This window comes from Callorhinchus milii, unplaced genomic scaffold (assembly GCF_018977255.1).
Source record: "Callorhinchus milii isolate IMCB2004 unplaced genomic scaffold, IMCB_Cmil_1.0 Scaffold3, whole genome shotgun sequence".
NCBI lineage: Eukaryota > Metazoa > Chordata > Chondrichthyes > Chimaeriformes > Callorhinchidae > Callorhinchus > Callorhinchus milii.
The window spans coordinates 33,661,467-33,685,310 of record NW_024704744.1 but is presented as its reverse complement, the minus strand read 5'-3'; the positions used below and the strand labels follow the sequence as shown (position 1 = coordinate 33,685,310).

Here is a 23,844-nt window from a genome sequence, read left to right as displayed (position 1 = left end):
TATGGATACTTATCAGAACCAATGACGAGTGGTATCTGACTGGAAGCTGAGAATAAAAATCTGTTTTGTTGCAGTTTATTTCACACAAAATCATCTTTGTGAATATTACAGGTTCAATGTACAAATAATCATTAAATATACTGTAATGATTTTGTTCTCTGTTTTTGAAAGACGAAGCGATCACAATCGCTTTAGGATCCCATGGTGTTAAGCTTAAGGTTGCCCCTAGTGAAGCGAATTAACGATATTACAACATTTGCTGAAGCAACATGTTTTTTCCTAAATTTTTCCAAAATACTGTAATTATAAATATGAAAATTATTGAAAATGTGTATATCGGCTTGGCTCAGCTGGTAGTTTACTCCTTCTGGTTAAGAAGGTGGTTGATTGTCTGCCACATATTGGGAAATGAGCTCACAATCTAACCTGTAAAGACTGAGAACTAGCAGTGTGGAAAGCAGTAATGGTGGGGCTTTGGGTATTAACAGAGATAGGGTGGAGCCTGTGTCACATAAAGGCGGAGGGGGGGAAACCCTCAGGAAATCCTTCCCTATCAAACTCTGGAAAGGAGGGACACGGAACAAAAAGGTTTGAGGCCTAGGCCATATGGCTGGCCAGGTAATTGCATAGCACATGGTTGAGTACCGAGCAAGGGGAAGAATTGAGAGGCCGAGCAGGCGCAAGTTGGGTTGCAGAACACCAATCACGAACCCAGGATGCTGCACTGTGGGTCACTGAACTTTTCCCTGAGCCGTTGTGTTAATAAACCATATGATTTTCAAGTTTGTGTCTGTAGGCATCAGTATTTGTCTGGTTTATGTAGCTGGTGATTACTGTTAAGAGACCATAAGAAGAAAGCCAATGCAGTAGCATAGCATGTACGTTATTCCAAAAACATTCTTATTCTAATGCTGCTGCATCTCCTAACTGGAAAAACTTTGAATTATTTTCCTAGTGCACAACAGTTCACAACTCATTTTCTCTTCAATATCACACTTACTGACTTTAATTCAACATTCTTCTTCTCATCCATAAAAAATACATAATGAATTCATGAAACAACTCCATAATCCTCAAGTAATGAAATGATGAGATTATACCAGTTTTTTCAGGAGTCCAGTGAATATTTATTCAACTTTTACTATGAAAATTTATGTGGGGTTGAAAAGATTTCATGCTACTTCTTTTCATCATGCAGCTACTTTTGTTCATGAACACACAGCAGTACCTGAGAGTACAAAATCATCCCGTCTTTAGCAATGATTTTGTTCAGTGTTCCATGAGCACACTTTCATGTTATTTTTAAAAAATCATAGTAAAGCAATAGGGGTTCAAAACACTGTCAAAGCAATGTAGAGGAGCATTTCACTGCTGGATTCAGATGTGCTTGCTGCTAAGCAAAAATACATTATGTTTCTCAGTGTGGTTAATTTAATAAAAACACATTTTTTCAAACAAAAGAGAGTTAAACTCGATTGTATATGGATTGTACGTTGCAGCAATTTGTATAACTACAGTCATTATAGACTCCAGTCATTAACAGCAACTCCTTCCAGTAACCACAAATACTTCAAAGTGACTATGGGAATTCTGCTCTGATGGAATCTGCTTCAGGAATGGAGTTCTATGGATTAGCATTATATACTTCTAATCAGTGGAAGGATTCACTATTTTTCTGACTGGGAGTCTTGATTATCGATTCCTGTTGTGATTCATTGTAATTTTCACCCAAAGTGGAGAATATAACAAGATTTTTCTAACCTTCTGCAAAGCTCTAGAAGGCAAAATGCGTTCTGTCGGTCCACCAACCAGGTTCATACGAACAAGTATATGATTCATCTCCACAGAGAGACTGTCAATTATAAAATCTCTGAAATATATAGGGTAACGAATAAATTACTCGGGCACAACATAATGAAAACAACCACAATTTAGATTTTTTTCCTATAAAATATGCATCACTCTGAGGGCCATCACTGTTATTTACTTACACTGGGTTTTCTGAAGTTTCTCTGACATTTTCTTTCTGTGCATTCAGAAGGATTTCTGATACATTGTACTGAGATTCCAAAAGTATGAGGGTATCTAGATTGCTGCACATTACACTCAATAGCCTGTAGACAACAAAGTTAGAGCATTAAAAGCATTAAAAGCAAGTATAATAGGCATTGTTAGTTTGGGTTAAAATTAAATCTACTCCTTTCTTGTCAAAATCTGAAGCTCATCCTATAAATGACGGAAATTCAAGTTAAATCTTTTCATACAAATAAAACGACAATGTCTGTCTGCGCTTCAGGAAGGATCTCAATGACCGATTGATATAGAAATATGATTTATAGCTCATTGGAGAGGTCTTGCATCTGGGAATGACATGGCCATATTTGTTTTCAGGTATCTCCTATCATTCATGAGCTATTTTCAGTTTTGCGTCATTCACTGTAGTTACACCTGGTTGGCCGTCAAGTCAAAGTGGCACCGTGGTATCATGCGTCACAGAGCACCTACGTATGTACACACACACTGCAGTTACACCTGTGGCTGCGCTGGCTGACCGTGGCACTGTGGCATCCTGCGTCACGGAGCACGCACGTAGCAAAGCAATGGGAAAAAAATAGAGAACACAGACGATCGCAGCAACGAAATTACATTTTTAAAGCGCCGAGTCCTCCCAAAAGGGGCCCTCCCACAGGAGTCCTCCCAGGTGAGTATAAAGATGAAATGTATGTCCGTGTGTCAATCTACATTCCATATCGGATCCTTTGATTGCAAGCAAAGCTGCACAAATTGACACTCATATTGACCATAACAGAGACCTGTGAAGTCCGTTGAGAAAAGAGAAATCCTGACCTGTATATATAATGACACCTTAATCTGATCTGATTTTGTTTCATTCTGATACAAAGTTATCTAACAGTTTATAGAAAAGGAACAAAACAGAAGTCGCCGGGAACACTCAGCAGGTCAGGCAGCATCTATGGAGAAAGGAAAGTGAGTCAACGTTTCGGGTCCATGACCCTTCATCAGAACATGCTGCCTGACCTGCTCAGTGTTCCCAGCGACTTCTGTTTTGTTTCAGGTTTCCGGCATCTGCAGCATTTTGCGTTTTGTTTATAGAAAACGTCCTTGCACTGGACGGATATTTGTCCAACGAGAAAATCATGGCATGCGGGCTCTGAGTCATCTCAAAATCCAAAGCAAACGTTTTTAGGCAACTGCCTATACTAAAGGAATGAAGGCAAACTGTCACCTTTTTCTATGTTCTCAAGAGTCCCTGGCTAAGAGATATGTCTGAAATCGAGTCTCTGTCTTCACAGTGAAGGCTTGAGTATCTACTTCGACTACACAGATAAGGACAACAGAGACAATTATTTGATGGACTAGTTAATAGAATCAAAATGGTAGGCTATAAAAGTTTGCCATCCAGAAAGTAATGAATGTTCTAGTTCTACTGTTTCTGCCTCTTGTGGAATCAAATTATCTTAGGTATTGCCAATGATCATAATAGCCTCCAGAAATGTGTAAATGGGTCACCAGATTCAAATCCCAGGGGATTATCATGTTTAGAAATCTAATATCACTTCTATAGTATTCTCTTCGGCACTACAATACTAAAGGTTGCACAAAGCAGCAAGTCGTAAACATGGGAAATAAAATCTTTGCTATAGACAACTGAAACACTATTTTTTACGAGACAAATGTGTCCCTATTCTATTAAACTTTTAAAGAAACTGACATGCAAACAACCAGATCACTAAACATTCTGGCTGCATTGTAAATATATTGGTCTAGAAGATTTCTAAATATGGAAAAATATTTTTTCCAGAAAATCTGATTGTAAAAGTGTATTTCAGCATTAAGGATCAGAATTTCAACTTACCTAAGACCAAAGACATGGGACTGCTCATAGTTGAACAACGAGTGTATTTTTGCATTTGAATTCAAAATTACCAGTCGATCAATTAGATCCTTCAAAGGAAACACATAACCAATATGCAACTCATTTACAAGTAATGTGCAAAACAAGATATGTTAATTTAAAAATAATAAATAGAGTTGAGCCTGCTAATCAAATTAAATATTATCAGGCTTCTTAAATTTTTACATGGTTTTCTGAATAAAACATGCATTTTTTATTGTGTTCCAATTACACTATTGCACAATAATAACAAAATCTTGTGTTTAAATTTAAATCATTGTTCTGACAGATATTTCAGTCTATATTGATTTGCTTAATATCACGTTTCAGTGATAATGCAGCCGTGTTTCATTTACAATACAATAAATGTCTCTCATGCTTGGGATGAATGCTTACATAATGGGCCAAAGTGTTTAAACGGAACACGTTTTATCCAAATATGCTTCACATAACTGGATAGTGAACACTCTGTATATACACAACACAGAACCTGTTAACATATTAGAAAATAACCTTCTGTACAAAATAGCTGCTGCATTTGCCTGGAAATCCTTTTGGGACATTTATTCTAAGTTAAATGCATGATATAAATTCAAGCAATTATTTCTAATTAATAGAACCATTGAAATTTACAGCACTGAAAAAGGCCATGCGGACCATCATTTATATCTATGCCGATTAATATGAATAAAAAACAGAGCTACACTCAGTAATTACAGTGAAACACTTTGGTATATTTTGATATGGTAAGGAGCCATAGGAATGTATTGATTGGCATTGATCTGTACCTCAACTCCGAATAGATCAACAAGGTCATGAGAGAGAGACCAACTTTGGGAGGGAGAGAGGGGGAGATAGAGCGAGGCAGCAGAGATAATTGGAACATACTTATAGAAAATAAATAAAATAACAATTTGGTCACTCAATCCACAACTGTTTGTGTGATACTGTTGTGCACAATTGGCTGCCCCGTTTTGGCCACAAATATAAAATCAATGAACTTTACAGTATATTATGTGAAACGCTTTGAGACGTCTAGAAGACTTGAAAAGCGCTATATCAAATGCAAAGATTATTATTATAGGAATGCACATTCTTTCTAATTATTCATGTAAATTTGAAAGATTCAAATATTTTCAAATCAGATTAATTACAAGCTATTAATAAGATTTTGTTAAGTATAGGTTTGAGTTTTAATCCTTTTGTGTTTTTTGAAGTTTAAATGAGTGTTATCTTATAAAACAGTATTATTCCGTTAATATGTCACCATTAGCAATACAGTACTTTAAAAGTTTAGTGGAGATGTCAAATACATGGTTCTATAAAAACTTACAAGAATGGATCCAGGCACTTCTCGTAAGGAGTAGGTTGCCTTGTTTGGCAGTGGCTGATTACCAATCAGTTCATACACAGCATGGAAAGATGATAGTAGGTTCACCAGAGCGAGGAATGACTTAAATGTATAGTATCAAACAATTAAAATAGGCATCATACTATTATTAAAGAAAACGTTTTAACACAAAATATACACAAACAAGAAATCACAAATACTGAACTCAAATGCATAATGTCTGAGAATTTTATGACTTAGGTTTGTTTTGTCAGCAATAATTTTTGATAGTACATTAGAACACAAGAAAGCATCGACTGAAACAAGGTCATTTAGTCCATCTTATTGTGGATTGTACTCAAGGGAAAGCTTTGAAAGACACTTCCTGATGCTCAAAAGCAATTAAGAATCCAGTACATTAATCCATCTTCACACGTCTGCTTTTCAAACTTGGCCTCCTTCCCTCCACAGACATTTCCCCTTCCACAAACGCCTTTACTGATTCATTGTTTTCACCCAAGTCGTACCAATATCAATCCCTTCATGCCAGCAAAAAGAGTGATATGCCAACAAAAAGAGTGTCTATATTTGTACCAAAAACAATATCAGCCAATAGGTATTAGTGCACATGACTACAAACATCCAAATCTTCCCATCTGGTTGAAGGTGATACCAGGAGGCCCGCATTCATTTCTGATCTTTGCAGTCGTGTAAAGTTGAATCAAATACTTGTAAGATTGCAATATTTTTCTTAAATTATTTTTTTCATCCTTTCCTTTTACTTGCATACGGATCCACATTCTACATGTGAGTGTTAGCAGGCTACTTGGTCACATTTGATCTGATCTTTCATACACAAATACACATCTCCAGTAGGTTGTGGGGGGAAAGCAATCAAGAGCAGAAATGCTGGTGGATTTTTCTACCTCTAAATACAAAATGCTGAGAGCAATTGTAGCTGCCCAGTGCCCCCAGCTGAGATTAGTTCACAAAGCACAGATCGGGATTTGAAGCTGCAGCCTTCAGCTCCGCGTAGCGTAGTGAAGCACAGGAAGTGGGTTTTAGTTCTAGGACACTGGAAGCCAAATTAATACATTTTCTATTCTTCGCCACATTTCTGTGCTCTATTTATTTAAGTTTGTCGATAAAATCAATAATATGTCACACCACTTGCATTACATTCTATGAATTAAGTACCCACAAGCACATTTGCCATTTTCAACAGGAATTTTCCCAAACTTTGAGAATTGCAACACAAATTGCAGCAACAAAACCAGAGGAAAAATAAACGTGACTTGAAGTGGGAATTAATTTTAAATGTTTCTAGCATTTTATTTCAAAAAGCATCAGCCTATCACTACTTGACATAATTATATTTTGGATGTGTGAATTCTTGTATAAATATTCTGCAATTCAAAAAGTACATTCTCCGCCATCAAACGTTCTTACATATGAGTTTCTTTTATTGATTAAGTTACTGAATAATGTTATTATGGAATTAGAAGAAACGAAGGAAGGAAGCAAACAAGGAAGGAAGGATGGAAATTAAGATATAAAATAGCCATAGCCTAAAAAATAAATACCTCCATCAGCACTGTTCAAAAAAAAAACTGACTATGAAGATTAGATTACAAACCAGTGCCTACTTGAAAAGCCAATACTTGTTTTATCCTTTATTGCTAGATGACATGTATAAGTAGAAGGGGGAGTGGTGGGGCCCTAAATGCACATATGACCGTGTTTCTTTGGAAAGTTGCATTCACAGTTATAAAAGAAACATGTTGTCAACATGCCATGTGTTTGTTGTTTTTTTAATGTTTATTCACTGATGACATTCTGAACATCTGTGATAAGGGCTCCCTCTGCCTCCTTGTCCTCCTTGACCTCTCTGCCGCCTTTGATACTGTTGACCACTCCATCCTCATACACCGCTTCTCCACTTTACTCAATCTTCGCAGACCTGCCCTTGCCTGGTTCGATTTCTATCTCTCTCACCGTCTCCACTTTGTTGCCTCTAACGGTTTCCCCTCCAGCCCCCGCACTGTCACGTCTGGCGTCCCCCAGGACTCTGTCCTTGGCCCTCTCCTCTTTAATATCTACATGCTCCCCCTTGGTGACATCATCCGCAGACATAGGGTCAACTTCCATATGTATGCGGATGACACCCAACTCTATCTTTCTGCCTCCACCCTCAACTCCAGGACCACTGCTATCCTGACAGACTGCCTGTCGGACATCAAGTCCTGGATGAGGGCAAATTTCCTACAGTTGAATGTGAACAAGACTGAGGCCCTCCTGATTGGCTCACGCCAGCGCCTCAGCACCTCAGGCTCTGGCAGCATCAACCTCCGTGGTTGCTCACTACAACTCACCAAACCAGTCAGGAACCTAGGTGTCTTGTTCGACCCTCAACTGTCTTTTCTCCCCCACATCCAAGCCATGACTCGCTCTGCTTTCCCTCACCTCCGTAACATCGCCCAACTCCGCCAATACCTCACTCCTCAGGCCGCTGAAACTGTGTATGTCTTCATCACCTCCAGTCTCGACTATGCAAATACCGTGCTTGTCGGCCTTCCCAACTCCTCCCTCCACAGGCTGCAGATAATCCAGAACTCTGCAGTCCATGTCCTCTCCCGCACCAAACTCCATGACCCCATTTCCCCCACTCTCGCCCGACTCCATTGGCTCCCTATCCTTCAGAGGATCCAGTTCAAGATCCTGGTACTCACCTACAAAGCCCTCCATGGCCTCTCCCCACCCTACTTCCGCGACCTCCTAACCCCCTACCAACCCACCCGTTCCTCCGCTCAACCGGCTCTGGCCTGCTCCCTGTCCTCCGACCCATCTACCCACCACTGGCTGGAGAGGTTCAGCCCCTCTGACCCCAACCTCTGGGATTCCATCCCCCAGTCACTCCGCCTCACCCCCTCCTTAGCCTCCTTCAAGTCCAGCCTCAAGACCCTCCTCTTCCATCATGCCATCGGCCAGCCCCCTTCCCCTCCCCTCCCTTCTCCCCCCCGTCCCCAGCTCGGGTCTGAAATGCTGTACACTGTCCAGCACCTTGGGACGTCCTCCTGACATGAAAGGTGCTATACAAATGTAATCTTGTTGTATTTATGCCAAAATTAGACAAATGAAATGATGGACCTTTTTCAAGTGAGAATAATACTGAAACTTAAATCTCCTAAAATGAAAAAGGAATTCTTAGCAGGCGAATATATTTTACATTTAAAATTCTCTAACCCACCCCCTCCAGTACACCCACAGATCCTAATAATTTTATTCATTAAGACTGATACGTGCCACTTAAATATATTTGTGAAAGTTCTTTATCATTGCTAAACTAAATTAAGTTTAAAATAGAGAAGTCCACTTATGCAATTTCCTCTCACCTTCTGACAACTTCTGTCTATGGGATCCACTGGTGTTGGTTTAGGGTGGATCATCCTCACATCATCTCTTCCACACTCCAACACTGACCAAAGTTCCATTAAAAGGGCTTTGATGAAACCTATTGGAGAAAATTAGTTTTACTTGTAAGCATTACACATTAAGAAATGAAACAGAAAATAAATAGTGCATTTCAAAAATCTTACAGCTAGAATATATCTACCATGTGAATAATGAGATATTATGCATCAAATGAATTACTATTACAGCTGGAAATGACAATACATGATTTATTACCAGGTGACCTTTTTCTGTATATATGTAGATATCTATTCATTCTATGGAGTGATTGTAATATGACTACTACACAGCAATCTTATTTCACATGTAGGAAAATTCAATATGATAATTCAGAAGGGAGAACTAGCACTTACATGCCTGGCAGCCTTCATTTAAGGAAACACTTAAATGCTCTCAGGAGCAGCAATGCTCTTCATAATAAAATCTGAATATCTCAATAGCAATGGGAAGTTTTTTTTTTACTTGGCAAAGCCGTACTACTGTATGTGTTGTCAGTCACAAATTATGAATTTCTAATCAGAGAAATAGTAATCTCTTTAAGAACATGGGTTCTGAAATTCATCTGTTGGGCAAGCTTGGATAAAATGTAGATAACCAGGGATGGAATTTTAAAATAAACAATTTATTTATCATGATTCCTGAAATTCGTACTGCTCACAAATGTAAAAGTTATTTACATATAAACAAAAAAATCCTATTATGTTTGCTGAGGAACACAAAGCAGAAACTTCCACAAAACATTACATCTAAAAGTGAACATTTAACCCAATGTATAACTGGTGAACAAACATGACTAGTTATGTACAGGATGTGAGCAGAGTATTTTTCCAATGGAGAGAACGAGTATATCAGTGTCAAACATATCTAAGTAACGGAAAAGTAAATCCAGAAGCACACACAGTATCAAGAGACTTAGAAGTGATTGTAAGTAGTATCGCCAGGTAGCAAGTCTACGGGAATAATGTGAGTTGTATGAATACGAATGAGAAGTGAACCATATGGTGATTCAGGCTTCAGAGATTCACACGGTGGGGGGGACTATGAATCCACCTTCTCCATGAAGAGCCACAGGGGCAGTCCACCATTAATACTACAATAAAAGTTCATCAATTATGTCTCATTTATGTCAGCATTCACTTTGCTGTGCCATAGATGCAATGAAGGGTAAGCAGAAGTAGCTCTGGAGCTATGAGCCAACATACATCTCCCCTTCACCCACCCACAGATCTTAGTTGCTAGATGATCATTAGATATTTGACAAGTTTAGGTTTGAACTTTCTCTAGATGAATAGCAGATACCAACAACTCCTTGTGAACTATTTAGTAGGCAGCACAATTTAGCACGAAATTCAAGAGAGCACTACTGCCATCCTTTTTTCCATTGAGCAGTTGGGTTTAAGGAGCTTCAGCATCAGCTGCTTAGTTCTCTGCATATAATTCAAAGTAGGCACTAAACTTGAAGACTTAAGCAAATGTTCATAAGCATAGACTCTAGATAAAACTTTCCAGCCACTTTCACACCAAGCCTCAGAAGTTCCTCATCAGCTTTTGACTGATATCTGACTTCAGATATGAGCTTGAGGGGAGAATCTATACAGAACAAAATGTAACATGTCAGACTATATGATTAAAGTGCCTGGTGTCAAGTGGAGAAGAAACGTCGGATCCCATGACATTGTGGGATCCCATGCTCAGTGGCAGGATTTTCACCTACTGATAGGCATGACCCAGAACATTATAAACATTTTAGGCAACTATCAGATGACTGTGCCGTGGAGTTTCACAATGTCACCATTCAGTGGATAGAGGTTGGAGGAAAAGAAAATTCAACAGGCTCGTTAAAAGTAATATAATAATAATATATAATAATAATCCTTGCATTTGATATAGCGCTTTTCACGTCTTCTTGATGTCTCAAAGCGCTTCACACAATAGACTGTAAAGTGAATTGACTATATTTTGTGGGCGAATACCAGCTTTCACTTGCACATTTTTATCTGCAGCATAAGTCCAGTGACTTCTTTCACCAAGAAGAGAGCAAGTATAAGAGCAAGTTTAAATCTGGAATGTAGATTGCTATATTGACTGGTCAATTCACAAGAGCAACGTTTGATCGACTTGCTCCTGGTGGTGGTACTCTAGGGTGAGTGCTGAGAGAGAGGAAAGGCACAAACGTAGCATGAGGCTAATTGAGGATCAGGCACAGGAAAACTGTACTCTTACTTGTTGCATTCAGCATTCATTGAAAATCATTCAATCATTGCAACACCTAAAACACTATTACTAAGCATTGATATTTTCACGTGACAACTATATTGATGGTAATATGGACTTATAGGTCTTTTCCAACAACAACAAATTACATGTACAAGGCAGAGAAGGAGAGTGGCTGAAGACACGGTCAAAGTGGAGGGTCTTGAGGTCTTGAGGTGTGCCTTGAAGGAGGCAAGGGAGGGAGCAAAGCAAAGGAATGTGGGATGGAGTTCCAGAGGGTGCGGGCAGAGAGGCTGGAGGCTCGACCGCCGATGGTGGGGCAGGCCAGGAGGGGTACATGGAGCAGGCCAAAGCCTGCTGAGTGGAAGGAGCAGATAGGTTGATAAGGGATTAGCAGGACGGAGAGGTAGGAGTGGGCAAGGCCGTGGATGGCCTTGAAGGTGAGGACGAGGATTCTTAGCTCGATCCTCTGAGGGATGGGGAGACAGTGGAGCCGGGGGGGGGTGATGGGGGTCACAGAGCTTGGTATGGGAGAGGACACGAGCTCCAGAGTTCTGGATGATCTGCAGCTTGCGGAGGGAAGAGTTGGGAAGGCCGACAAGCAGGGAGTTGGCATAGTCAAGCCTAGATGTAATTAAGGCATGTATGAGGGTTCAAGCATCCTGAGGCATGAGGCAGTGGAGGAGTCGGGAAATGTGGAGGAGGGGGAAGGCAGAGTGGGTCATGGCACAGATGTGGGGGAGAAAGGACAGTTGAGAGTCGAGCAAGTCACCTTGGTTCCTTTCTGGCTCAGTGAGGTGGAGTGTGCATCCGTGGATTTTACAAAATTACAAAATTACATTTGTATAGCGCCTTTCACATCGGGAAGACATAAGAATTAGGAGCAGGAGTAGGCTGAGGATAGAGCCCTGAGGACCACCCCACAAGAAGGTGCGGGGACTGGAGGAGAAGCCGTTTGTGGAGACAAAGTAAAGCCAATGTGAGAGGATCTGAACCATTCAAGGTCAGAACCTTGAAGGTTGAGGTGAGAGGAGAGGAGGTGGAGGAGGATAGAGTGTTTCACAGTGTTGAAGGCAGCATATACCAAAGCTTTGCTATTTTCTACCCATTCAGATTAGCATACAATATCAAAACTTACATTTTGTCTCATATTTCATAAGGCATTGTGCATTGCTTTAAATGACAGTGTCCTTAACTATAAACAACATACTGCAGCTACCTTAATTTATTTCTATTTCTTACCTATCATACTATTAAAACAGAATACAAGATGGTTTACAACGATGAACATCTGTAAACATCAGGGCGTAAACTAAATGTGCAGGGTGAAAATTGATTTTAAACTCACGATTTGTAATATAATAAAACTTGCTAAGTAACGCTTCAATGATTCAGTAATGCTTCCTTTATCCAAATCCTTTAAAACTCATTATTGTGCACACCTAATATTTAGTTATAAAATATTCTAGGGTCTTTCATTGGAACATAGGAATAGGAGTAGGCATTCAACTCCTCAAGCTTGTTCTGCCATTCTATTAGATCATCGCTGATCTGTAACTCAGCTACAAACGATCCGATGCCTCTGTTGGTAAATTCACTGTCTGGTGTCAAGACTGCTAAGTGGTCTGTTATCCTGCTACTCAGCATCTGCCATAGTGTCAATGTAGTTTTACTATAGTGAATTTAATCCCATGTAAAATTAAGATTTACATAAACCTAATTGAACCGGCATGGTCATGAACTAGAAAATCATTATGACATTCATCCAATTAATTTCCACTCATAAAATGTGATATGTTATTAAAGTAATTTGCACCATAGAATTCATAGCCATTGAGAGAGTGGTGTACATTGTGGTTGGTGTCAAAATAAAAGGCATTAGGAGTTAATCTGCTATTTACTAAGTAAATCGCAGATCAAGATTGGGCACATTTAGCAAACAGAGCAAATGATTTCCTTCATAAGACACCAACTGTAACTTACTCAAAACGGGAAACTTGCAATCCAAATACAAAACAAAGATTGAGATCTACCATACACAATCATCAACTTGGCACAGTTGGTAGCACTCTCACTTTTGAGTTAAAAGATTGTCCGCTCAGGCCCTACCTCAGGAATTGATCTTATAATCGAGAGTTCCATTCAGTGCACAACTGAGCAAGCTTTAAACCTAGTTATAACCGCACCGGTATAAAGTTAGCATGGTAATGTTGTGACGGAATACAGGAAATGCAGTATATTTCTGGTTTCTGGTTTCTGGTGCTGATTAACCATCTTCCTGTACGCAGCACCGTTACACAGCACACCGGAAGTGACATTTATAGCAGGCCTTGTTATCATGCAAAGTCTGATTTTATGAACCCAAACCACCAATTATAATGGGGTATAACTCCAGTCAGAATTGCGGACTTTTGGATGAGACATTAAACTGAGGTCAGGTGGACATTAAAGATTTCATGATACTTATTCAAAGAAGAGATTTTCTTGGTGTCCTGGCCAACAATCATGCAGATTAATTGTTCTTTCACCTCATTACTGTTTGTAGTACCTTCCTGGATCAATTGCCTACAAATTAAGTCACTATAATGTACAGTAATTACATGTGAAGCACTCTGAAGCATTTAACATAATATTATTATTATTATTATTAAGGCAGTCACTATAATTTACAGTAATTACATGTGAAGCACTTTGAAGCACTTAACATAACATAATGATTCATCAACCTCTATTTTTCTTCTTAGCATAGTTGATAAAAATAGTGAGCTTCTTACTATAATTTCTCATTCTAAAAGCATAGTGAATACTATCTATACTCAATGATTGCAGTTTTCAGGTTATTAGTGGTGGTTACTGTGGAGTCCTGAATCTCAGTGGTTAGAGCACTCGCCTCGCAAGCAAGAGACCTGGGTTTGATTCCCGGCAGGGTGAAATGTTGGGCAAGTTTCCTTACTCCACATGCCTCTGTTTACCTAGCAGTAAGTAAGAACATGGCCTGTTAGTCGATTGGCGGATCGTTTTTCCGAGGGTAATAATTCCTTCAAAAAAAATAAGTTGGTTACTTCAACCCACAAATGTTTATAGGACACTGCTGTGCAAATTGGCTGCCGCGTTTCACCTACAAAATATAGTCAATTCACTTTACAGTATATTTGGTGAAGCACTTTGAGACATCTCGAAGACGTGATAAGGCGCTATATCAAATGCAAGGATTATTATTATTAGTGTTATTATTATAAAAAACTACTGTTTCTTTAAGTTACAAATGTTCTCAAGTACATATATTGTCAAAGCAAAATGCTTTCTCAGATAAATGTGTAAATATTATATCAACGGTTTGGCACGACAGAACTTTAACTGGATTTAATATTTATATATTGTAAAAGAGTACCATCTAGTGGTAACACAGAAACCAAGCTATGAATGGTTTCATTTTGATTGTTATACTGCAAACCTAGATTAATTGACTTAAACCAAACATTGCTGCAAATCTACTTTGTCTTTGGTAAGAATTGATCTGATTGCCAATGATGTGGAAGATTGGCTCACAAAGATATCCCAGCAATATTAATTGCTGAGGCTACGTTTGTTTGATAAGAGATTTCTGAGATAGTGTGTTCCTAATCACAACCTGGTTAAACTAAATACGAAACCGGCCATAGATTTGATGTTTTTCAAAGGAACCAACGGGGAAATAAACAGTAGTGGACATGTTAAATTTTGCATTGCAGCTGTCTAGTGTAATGAATGGATGTTTAAAGGTAATGAAGGTAATAAAATATCTGCCAAAATCCAATAAATTGGTGGAATTTATGGGTTGAATGGTTTCTTCTTGATGGGTTGAATGGCTCCTTTTGTTCCTATTTTCCTAAGTTCACAGGAACATAGGCAATGCTAGAAGAAAAAAGACCAAGGTCCATCCAATTCACCTTCTACCAACCTGGTAGTGATAGGCTACAATAACAATGGAGATGTTGACTAACATCAGCCCACTGACTTATCTGGGAAAAGGTATATCTAAGTAGAAAAATAACACAATCTAAAGCAGGCTCTACTGTTCTACTAAAAACTAAAATACAAAGATTTAAATACTAATTTCACCAACAAAATGCCTTATTTGTGTGGGAAATATAACACACAGATGCATAGTTGTTCAAAAGGGCAAAATACTTTTAAACAGAGCAAAACGGTTTTGGCAAACGTGGTTTTATTCACTGCTTACCTGAACTTTGCAATGCAACAACACCAGGAGCTGTCGCGGCTACCTGAGTAACCATAACTCCATATCCAAATTTTTCACATTTGCTGACCTACCAATTTAAGAAAAAAAATGCATGTCATTTATTTTGATTTGACCATACATTACTCTGTTTACAAAAGCAACAAGATTAAATTTGTATAGCGCCTTTCACGTCGGGAGGACGTCCCAAGGCGCTGGATAGTATGCAGCATTTCAGATCCGAGCTGAGGTTGGGGGGGGGGAGAAGGGAGGGGAGGGGAATGGGGGTGCCCGATGGCATGGTCGAAGAGAAGGGTCTTGAGGTGGGACTTGAGGGAAGCTAAGGAGGGGGCGAGGCGGAGTGAATGGGGGTTGGAATTCCAGAGGTTGGGGGAAGAGTGGCTGAAGGCTCTCCCGCCGATGGTGGGGCGGGTGGGTTGGGGGACGTGGAGCAGGCCAGAGCCGGCTGAGTGGAGGGAACAGGAGGGTTGGTAGGGGGTTAGGAGGTCGCAGAGGTAGGGGGGTTGAGGCCATGGAGGACTTTGTATGTGAGGACCAGGATCTTGAACTGGATACTCTGAAGGATAGGGAGCCAATGAAGTCAGACGAGAGAGGGAGAGATGGGGTCATGGAGTTTGGTCCGGGAGAGGACACGAACTGCAGAGTTCTGGATTATCTGCAGCCTGTGGAGGGAGGAGTTAGGAAGGCTGACAAGCAGGGCGTTTGCAAAGTCGAGCCTGGAGGTGATGAAGGCATGAACAAGAGTTTCAGCGGCCTGAGGGGTGAGGTAGTGGCAGAGTCGGGCGATGTTACGGAGGTGAGGGAAGGCAAAGCAGGTGATGGCTTGAATGTGAGGGAGAAAAGACAGTTGAGGGTCGAACAAGACACTTAGGTTCCTGTTTATACTATACTACAAAGCCAAGATTATTGGAACAAAACAACGATAAGAACAACTTGGATTTATATGACGTCCTTCATCTGGGTTGTGTCTCGAAGCATTGAATAGCGGCTGGGGTGGGGGGGAAGTTTACCGAAGCATGTTTAAACAAGAAACTCTTTGGGCGCAAGTTGAAGACGGGCAAAGAGAGGGAAAAATGGAGCGTTTGAGGCAAGGAATTCCAGAGACTTGGGGCATAGTCGCTGACAGCACAGTCACTAATTGTGAAGCAAAAGGAATGAGCATTTCTATCTGACACTCACTCGTGGTATCTGAACTTTAATTAAGTAACTCAAGCTGCAAAGAAATTAATTCCAGACAGTACAGGAATTAGCCAATCCTATTAGGGAAGAAAAGTCAAAAGGTGAACCAGCCTCTAATCTTAAAACACTGATAAAAGGATATAATAAAATAACACTATGCAAGGACAATCTGTACCTCCTGCTATCTTAAAACTCCTATCTGCACATCTGACTATATATGAAAAGAAATGTTGCATTTGCACTCCTTGAAGTAAATGATTTTGCCTCTGGCAATACAGCAGTATGGAGTGGAAAGGCTGATTTGTACAGTACTTCTCTCTCCACAATAGGTATAAACTATTAAAATATTAACTCGATTTTTAAATTAAGGTGTTTAAAAATAATATTTTGAGATATTTCAATGTGATAATAAAACGCGAGGATTATTATTAAACCGCAGCAGAATCATTCAAACTGCTGCTGAAAGCATTCTCTTTAAATGGTTTTATGAGCAGGACATCCAGAACATTTCTCACTAAAACAACACCAATTTATTAATGCACATTTCAGGATGCACAATCACCACCAAAATCAGCAGTGATACACTGTGAAATATGCAGGATAGATGTAGGAAAAGAAAATTCTTCATCATGGTAACCTGGACATACTTGGAGCTTTTTCGTGAATCTGCTAAACATGTAGGTCACACACTCATTGATCGCTCCTGTCTGCTGCAAAAGCAATAACCCTTTAGGAGTGGCAGCAAAATTCAGCAGATTGTCCAGCAGTGCTTCTTCCAAGAGCATCCTGACAAGAGATTTATATAAAAACATTTAATATATAGTACCTAAGGCAGAATTGCAAAGCATGTAGCTTTGGTTGTAAATAAGCAAAAAACATCCCAAACCGACATCTCTGACTGTAAAATAACAGTTTTAAAAAAATATTCCACTGTTATACACCATGAAGATAAAACATTAGAAAATAAAAACAGAGAATTGCATATGATTCATTACAGTCTGTTAATCTATTCTACAAACATTAAAGAATGTCCAAATGTATTTTTCACAATAAACATTATTATTCAATGATACGTTTAAACATATAACAAACCTGACAAGCTTTATTGCTGAACTTTAACACAGGAACATAAGAAAATTCATAGATTGAACTATTTAACCACTGACACATTTTCCTACACTCTTTTATCACTCCCATGAAAGCTAATTATATTTAATTATATTTAGAATAACCTCAATGTTTTTTATTGTTGGCCTTGGTTGTCGCATTTGTTAAGATTTATCTTGTTTACATAAAGTAAACTTACTACACTTGACACTTGACAGCAATTACTGTTAAACAAGATTGGACATTTTGATGTTATAGATCCTGTATCAGATTATCATATTATTTGGAGTCCTGTAGCTCAGTGGTTACAGCGCTCGCCTCGCAAACGAGAGACCTGGGTTTGATTCCTGGCAGGGCGAAACGTTTGGCAAGTTTCCTTACTCCGCATACCTCTGTTTACCTAGCAGTAAGTAGGAACCCGGTTATTAGTCGATTGGCGGATGGCTTTTCCGGGGGTAATAATTCCTTAAAAAAAAATTGGTCACTCAATCCATGACTGTTTGTGGGACACTGCTGTGTGTAATTCGCTGCTGCGTTTCACCCACAAAATATAGTCAATTCACTTTACAGTATATTCTGTGAAGCGCTTTGAGACGTTTCAAAGACATGATATGGCGCTGTATCAAATGCAAGGATTATTATAATTATCCAAATATTTGACGTAGCTCCACTGTGCAGGTAAGTCACCTCCCTAGTAACCTTGTGGGTATGCACACAAATTTACACAGATGTATAAACTGCATTTTCTGCCAGTATCTCAGAAGCCCAAATGCACTTCTGCATTGGAGTCGGATGCAGAGAAGCAGAAATGCAGTTAAGTGGACATCCAGAGAATCACTGTTCTATTGTAATATAAAGATAGGACTAATGTTCAAATTGTCTGCATTTACTGCTGTGTGAATTTCCACGCTTCAGAAACTGGCTGTAGTGAAAAGGGAAAAGAAATACAAGTTTAGTTTTAGTAATCTGCAATTCATTGTTGCAAGTTCACTAAGCAAAGGTATGCTCTAGTCATTCCAGTTTCCAAATTGTGCTGGTTGTCAGCACAGACGCAAATATTCTGACAGAGAATCAAAAAGCAATTCCCTATTTTCAGTTTCCTTATTTCTCTGAAAGAGCTTGTTAGCTGTTATCAATTGGATTGAATAAGATGAAACATTTATTTTAAACAAATATTATGAGGTTTAGACAGCTTTAACAATGAAGGTGAGAGCACATAAGTATTGGGAGCATTCACCGTAAACAAAATCTCTTTCCCTATGAATCCATTTGTTTTGACTCTTTCTCTGGGAGAAATGAATCTTTAATCTGACTGGGGATTTGCCACATCTCATCTATACCAAGACTACATTTGGTGAATCGGCAGGTACTCTTACCATTATTTAGGGTCAAGGTTCTATAAAAATGGCTCTCCTGGGGAAAACCTTTATTCCTTTTATATTAACCCTAATTCTTCAGTCAGTGCCTATGGGGACAAGTCGAATGGAGAGAGATTTTTAAGTAATAAGGCCTTTTTGTTATAATTCTCTCATAAAAGCAATTCTACTGTACCAACGTGATATTTCAACTTCCTACACCAGTCACTCTGCACCAAATCGTACCAGCCATATCATGATTCTCCAATAACTTGTGAACAATTTCCACAATGCGGAAGTGGATTCCCAATCTGCTGGAACGCTTCCCACATTCTAGCACAAAGCAGCCCCGTTATAGCTCTCCATTTTCAGCACTAGAACAACATCAAACAAATGACTCACAACCTCCTCTTCCGGTGAATAGAGAGGATAGTCCCAAATCCTATACGTGTTTCATGCCATACAATTTCACAAACAATTCAAGTTGGTGAGCCTATGGCCAATTAGACACTTTGCACACATTTTGCTTATGCCTTTGTGCCCAGCCTTTCTGGTAGAAAGTCTGGAAAGCACTAAATCCAAGACTGACGAAAACATTTGGGAAATAACTTGCAATCTTCGCTCAGCTCCATTGGTTCCCCATCCCACAAGGATCATGTTCAAGATCCCCATTCTCACCTTTAAGTTACTCCATAGTCTTTCCCCACCCTAAACTGATCCTAGTCTCTGAAAACTCACAGGCTGGGTTTGTTAACACTTCTAACAGGAAGAAAATATGTTCATCAGGCATAACAATTCCATGACAAACATGTTGACATGGGACAATGGGACACCTGCCAATCTAAGTGAATGATTCAAGATCTGAACCTGGACTAGGGGAAGCACCAAAAGGTATGGATGCTCTTCCTTCAGACCTATTCCATCTCTACACTCTCATGTCAGCTCCCAGTTAGAGTAAATCCCAGACCAATAGGTAACCAGGGAAGAGGAGCTATCCCCTATCCACAAACACCTCAGAAACTAACCCAAGCTTTCCACTAGAGCTCTACACCACCAAGACTGCAAAGCCTACCCTTCCCCCACTAATAAGCAAGCCTGGCAACTGCCTACCTTTAATAGGCAGGACTTCTGAAATGTACAGACATGCAAGATTTTCCAACTATTTAACTGCAAGTAGAAACATATTCATATACTGTATTTTATCAAGATTAAAGAAAATGTGTAAACTGTACCGATTTATTTCAAAAACTATATAAAATTGTTTTCTGACAGTGGGAACAATTTAGGGGTACATTTGATATTGATCACATCACATGTAATCACCTGGACGGGGCTATATCCCCAACATTGTTTTCAGTAGCAAAATCTGTGAACCTGACCTGCAGTTGGGGTTGGGGGCAACATATCCGATTGGCTGAATATCTAATGTGCTGCTAAATTCAGCTAAATGTTTTTGTACATACATGTTTTGCAATTCATGAGCTGTCGAAGAACCAGATTCAGTTCCTGCCATGGGTGTAGGTATCCGATCTGAGATGACACTAGCCTAGTTATTTTTAGAAAAAAGCACAGTCAAAACTGATCAAAGTAAATATAATTTGCTCTTGAATTACACAAATCTGAATAAAGGGTAGAATATGTCCAAATGCTTTTAATGAAAAACATATCCAAGTTCAATGCGTCACTCAGTAATATTTTCCAAGCATGATTTCTGTCTTTATTACTTGAAAATGACTATCAATGATTGTAAAAATATATTACGAAAACATTTGGCAAATACCTCAGCTCCATTGGCTCCCCATCCCTCAAGGATCGAGTTCAAGATCCTCAACTTTAAGTTACTCCATAGTCTTGCCCCACCCTACCTCTATGACCTCCTTCAAGCATGTCAACTGAGTCGATCCCTTCGTTCAGTGAGCACCAGCTTGCTTCGTGTCTCCTACCCTATCTAACCCACCATTGACAGGCGGGCTTGCAACTACTCTGAATGTTCTCTGGCATTGCATCCCAGAGTCCATCCAACTCGATCCCTTCCTCCTATCCTTCAAGGCATCTTTAAAAATATACCTTTTTGACCACACTTTTGGTCCAGCAACTGTGAAGTGCTTTGAAATATCCTCCCGTGTGCAAACGCTATATAAAATCTAAATTATATTGTATTGTAATTTTATTCAGCTTTTTATGTAAATTTTTTTAAAAAGTCTTCAGAAGTTATACTGAAACACCATGGGTTAATAATTGTATCTACTGAAATTCACACGATTATACTAAAGGTTCAAATGAACATGCTTTCAGTCCATTTGATCTTATTCTTTCAGAAAAAAACTACCCCACCCTCCTCCCATCACAACATCAAGCTGTTTTTTTAAAATGTGTCCATAGCCACCCTTCCTGGTAATCTGTTCCAGTCATTAACTACCCTCTGAGTAAAGAAATGCTTTCTTTTGTTCTCCTGTTTTGGTACATCTGAAATTATTGTTCTGCATTTACTTTCTCAATTCCATTTTACTTATTTCTATAAAAATCCCCTAGGAGACATCTTTCAAGTCTTAGGAGCCCTAACTTGTCTAATCGTTACTCATTTTAATTCAGTGCCCTCAACGTGATCAATAACTCATGCCTATGAATTTGTTCAATGTCACCAGCACTCGCCAGTGAACCAAAAGCTGAAAAATCTATAGACGAAACCAGTAAATATTCTTTGCAACCCTTTTTTTTGAAAAAGTAATGGTGAGTCTCGCAATATAAAATGCAAGAACAAAATATAGCCAACAAAGCTGTTGGTACTAGCAATTTCATGCAATTAACATTTTTACCTTTTTCCATGCCATGGAGATGGATTTATGTAGCCCATAAGGCATAAGCACCTCTAGACCTTCACAGGTATTGTACATTTGACGACATACAAAGATGAAAGCTCCCTTCAGACTTGGAGATGGTTCAGATGAAGCTAAAGCAGGAAGCTCTCCATCAAGCAACTTTTTAGTAAAGTCGGCAATGATTTGTGCAGCAGAAAGTCTGGCAACAAAGAGAAAAAACAAATGTTGTGATGGATTGCATACATAATTTAAAATATCTCCAAACTCAGGATTTTTTTTGGTCAGCTGGGCGTCTGAAATATGCAGAAACTCATCACCACATGTAAGAGTATTCAACTCGGCAAAGGAAAACTTGTTTCAATCAAGGATATAAATTTCTTTACCTAGAAAGAGTAAATATAGATATTCTCTATAATTTTCAAAACAACAAGCAATCTTAAGGTCTGTCTTTGGAAACAATATATATTAATTTCAACAGAATGTAAGACAGCACAATTGGAGAGAGGTGGTAGGAACAATAATAACTGTATTCATGAAATAAAATTACAAGACTGTTTTTTGTGTGTGAGATAGTGAAGGAGAGAGAGAGAGAGAGATGGAGAAGAGTAGATAGTGGGAAAGATTTGTGATGAAAGAATTAACACAACACAGAATTATAACAAACTTTTACTTTTTTGAGAGTGCAAGAGAGCTTGCTTCAGCAGATGTGGGAGCAGTGAACCGGCCTTGAATGGATTTCGATTTATAAAGAATTAAAGAGTTCTTGAGAAAAAAAAATTGCATTTATATAGTGCCTTTCAGATAGGATAACATTTCAGAGTACTTTACAATGATGTGGTCAGATTCCAAGCAAGCAGGAAGGGTACAGGAAGAGAGATCCTCGCGGCATAGGGAGAGGTTAGGGGCATAGACTCTGAAAGTTTGGCCACCAAGGTGGAGAGAGTGGGGTCTTGCAACAAAACCGAGTTAGCCAGCTAAGCCAAGGAATGGAAGAGGACATCTGAGAGATAGGGAAGTGCTAGGTGATGAAATGTGAAATCAAGAATAATATTAAAACTTGTATCTGGTATCGCATATTTAACATTTTGAAGACCTCCTCAAAGCGCTTCACAAAATGTTACTGGTAAGTGTACCGCTTGTGTAATTGTAGGCAAAGATATTTATTTGCTTTGCCAGCAGAATTAATATAAAGTAGAACATAGAAGCAAGTTGGCATATTTTCTGCCAGGTGGTAAAATAAATGGACATAAAATAGGTTACACTTGTGTAAACTGAATTAGTGACAAAAATTAGGTAAAAATGGAGAAATGTCCAATCGGTATTTCTGTTATAATAACTAGCCAACAATAGGAATTAAGTTAAGGCTACTGACTTGGACTTACTTTTTGCCCACAAAATACACACTTTACAACATATTCTGTGAAGCGCTTTGAGACGTCTCAACAATGTGATAAGGCACAATATCAAATGCAAGGATTATTATTATTACTTTACATGTAATATTATCAACATTTGACCTGCGCTTCAAAGATAATAGGCAATATTGGAACCACATTGCTATTCAGCATCTTTAATACTGTATTGTGACTTCCACCAAGTTTTAATATACATTTTTACCTGTCTCCTTCAGCACGTTTGTTATTTTCACCAAAAAGGAGCAGTGAAAGCCCTCGGTCAGTGGAGGCAATCCTTGCCAAAATATCTGCTATGTTTGTCAGGATTGTTTCATCAGAGGCAATTGCCACCTATTCAATGCAAACAAATTAGTATTATAATAATTGCTGGTTGTTTTACTTTCACTTATATACAATTTTATTATTTATCTCCAAAACATTGTCTGGGTTCTCACTGGTTAATTCATTTGGGTTTCAATTTGCCTTGTGGTTGACATATTTACAAAGCCCCCACCCCCACCACCCGCCCCCTGCCCTTTATAACAACAACAACTTGGATTTCTATAGCGCCCGACAGCTCTCTTGTGGGGAGGGAAGGGGATAGAAGTCCCTTTACACAGGCATTCCAACTTTGTCAAGTCACAAAGTGACAGAAACATTGAGTCTGCCTCCAGTTATCCTGGTTTCTATTCCCCTCCTAATCGAAATTTACCCCAAATTAAAATTATTTGGTGATTCATTTCATTGTTGCTCATGACAATGAGCACTTTGAGCCTGTAAATGAAGGCTGCTATATAAATGCAAGTTGTTTGTTGTTGT

The 23,844-nt window shown here is 39.0% G+C and overlaps 1 protein-coding gene across 1 annotated transcript in view; it reads right to left on the bottom strand.

The window, feature by feature from the left end:
* Positions 1-23,844, bottom strand: part of tbc1d32 (TBC1 domain family, member 32) — a 90,063-nt gene that overhangs the window by 42,359 nt on the left and 23,860 nt on the right. The window contains 10 exon segments of the mRNA XM_007899661.2: positions 1,762-1,870; positions 1,992-2,114; positions 3,878-3,966; positions 5,250-5,369; positions 8,639-8,757; positions 15,154-15,241; positions 16,998-17,136; positions 20,276-20,358; positions 21,629-21,830; positions 23,249-23,376. Of these exon segments, the coding sequence (XP_007897852.2) occupies positions 1,762-1,870; positions 1,992-2,114; positions 3,878-3,966; positions 5,250-5,369; positions 8,639-8,757; positions 15,154-15,241; positions 16,998-17,136; positions 20,276-20,358; positions 21,629-21,830; positions 23,249-23,376 (1,200 nt within the window).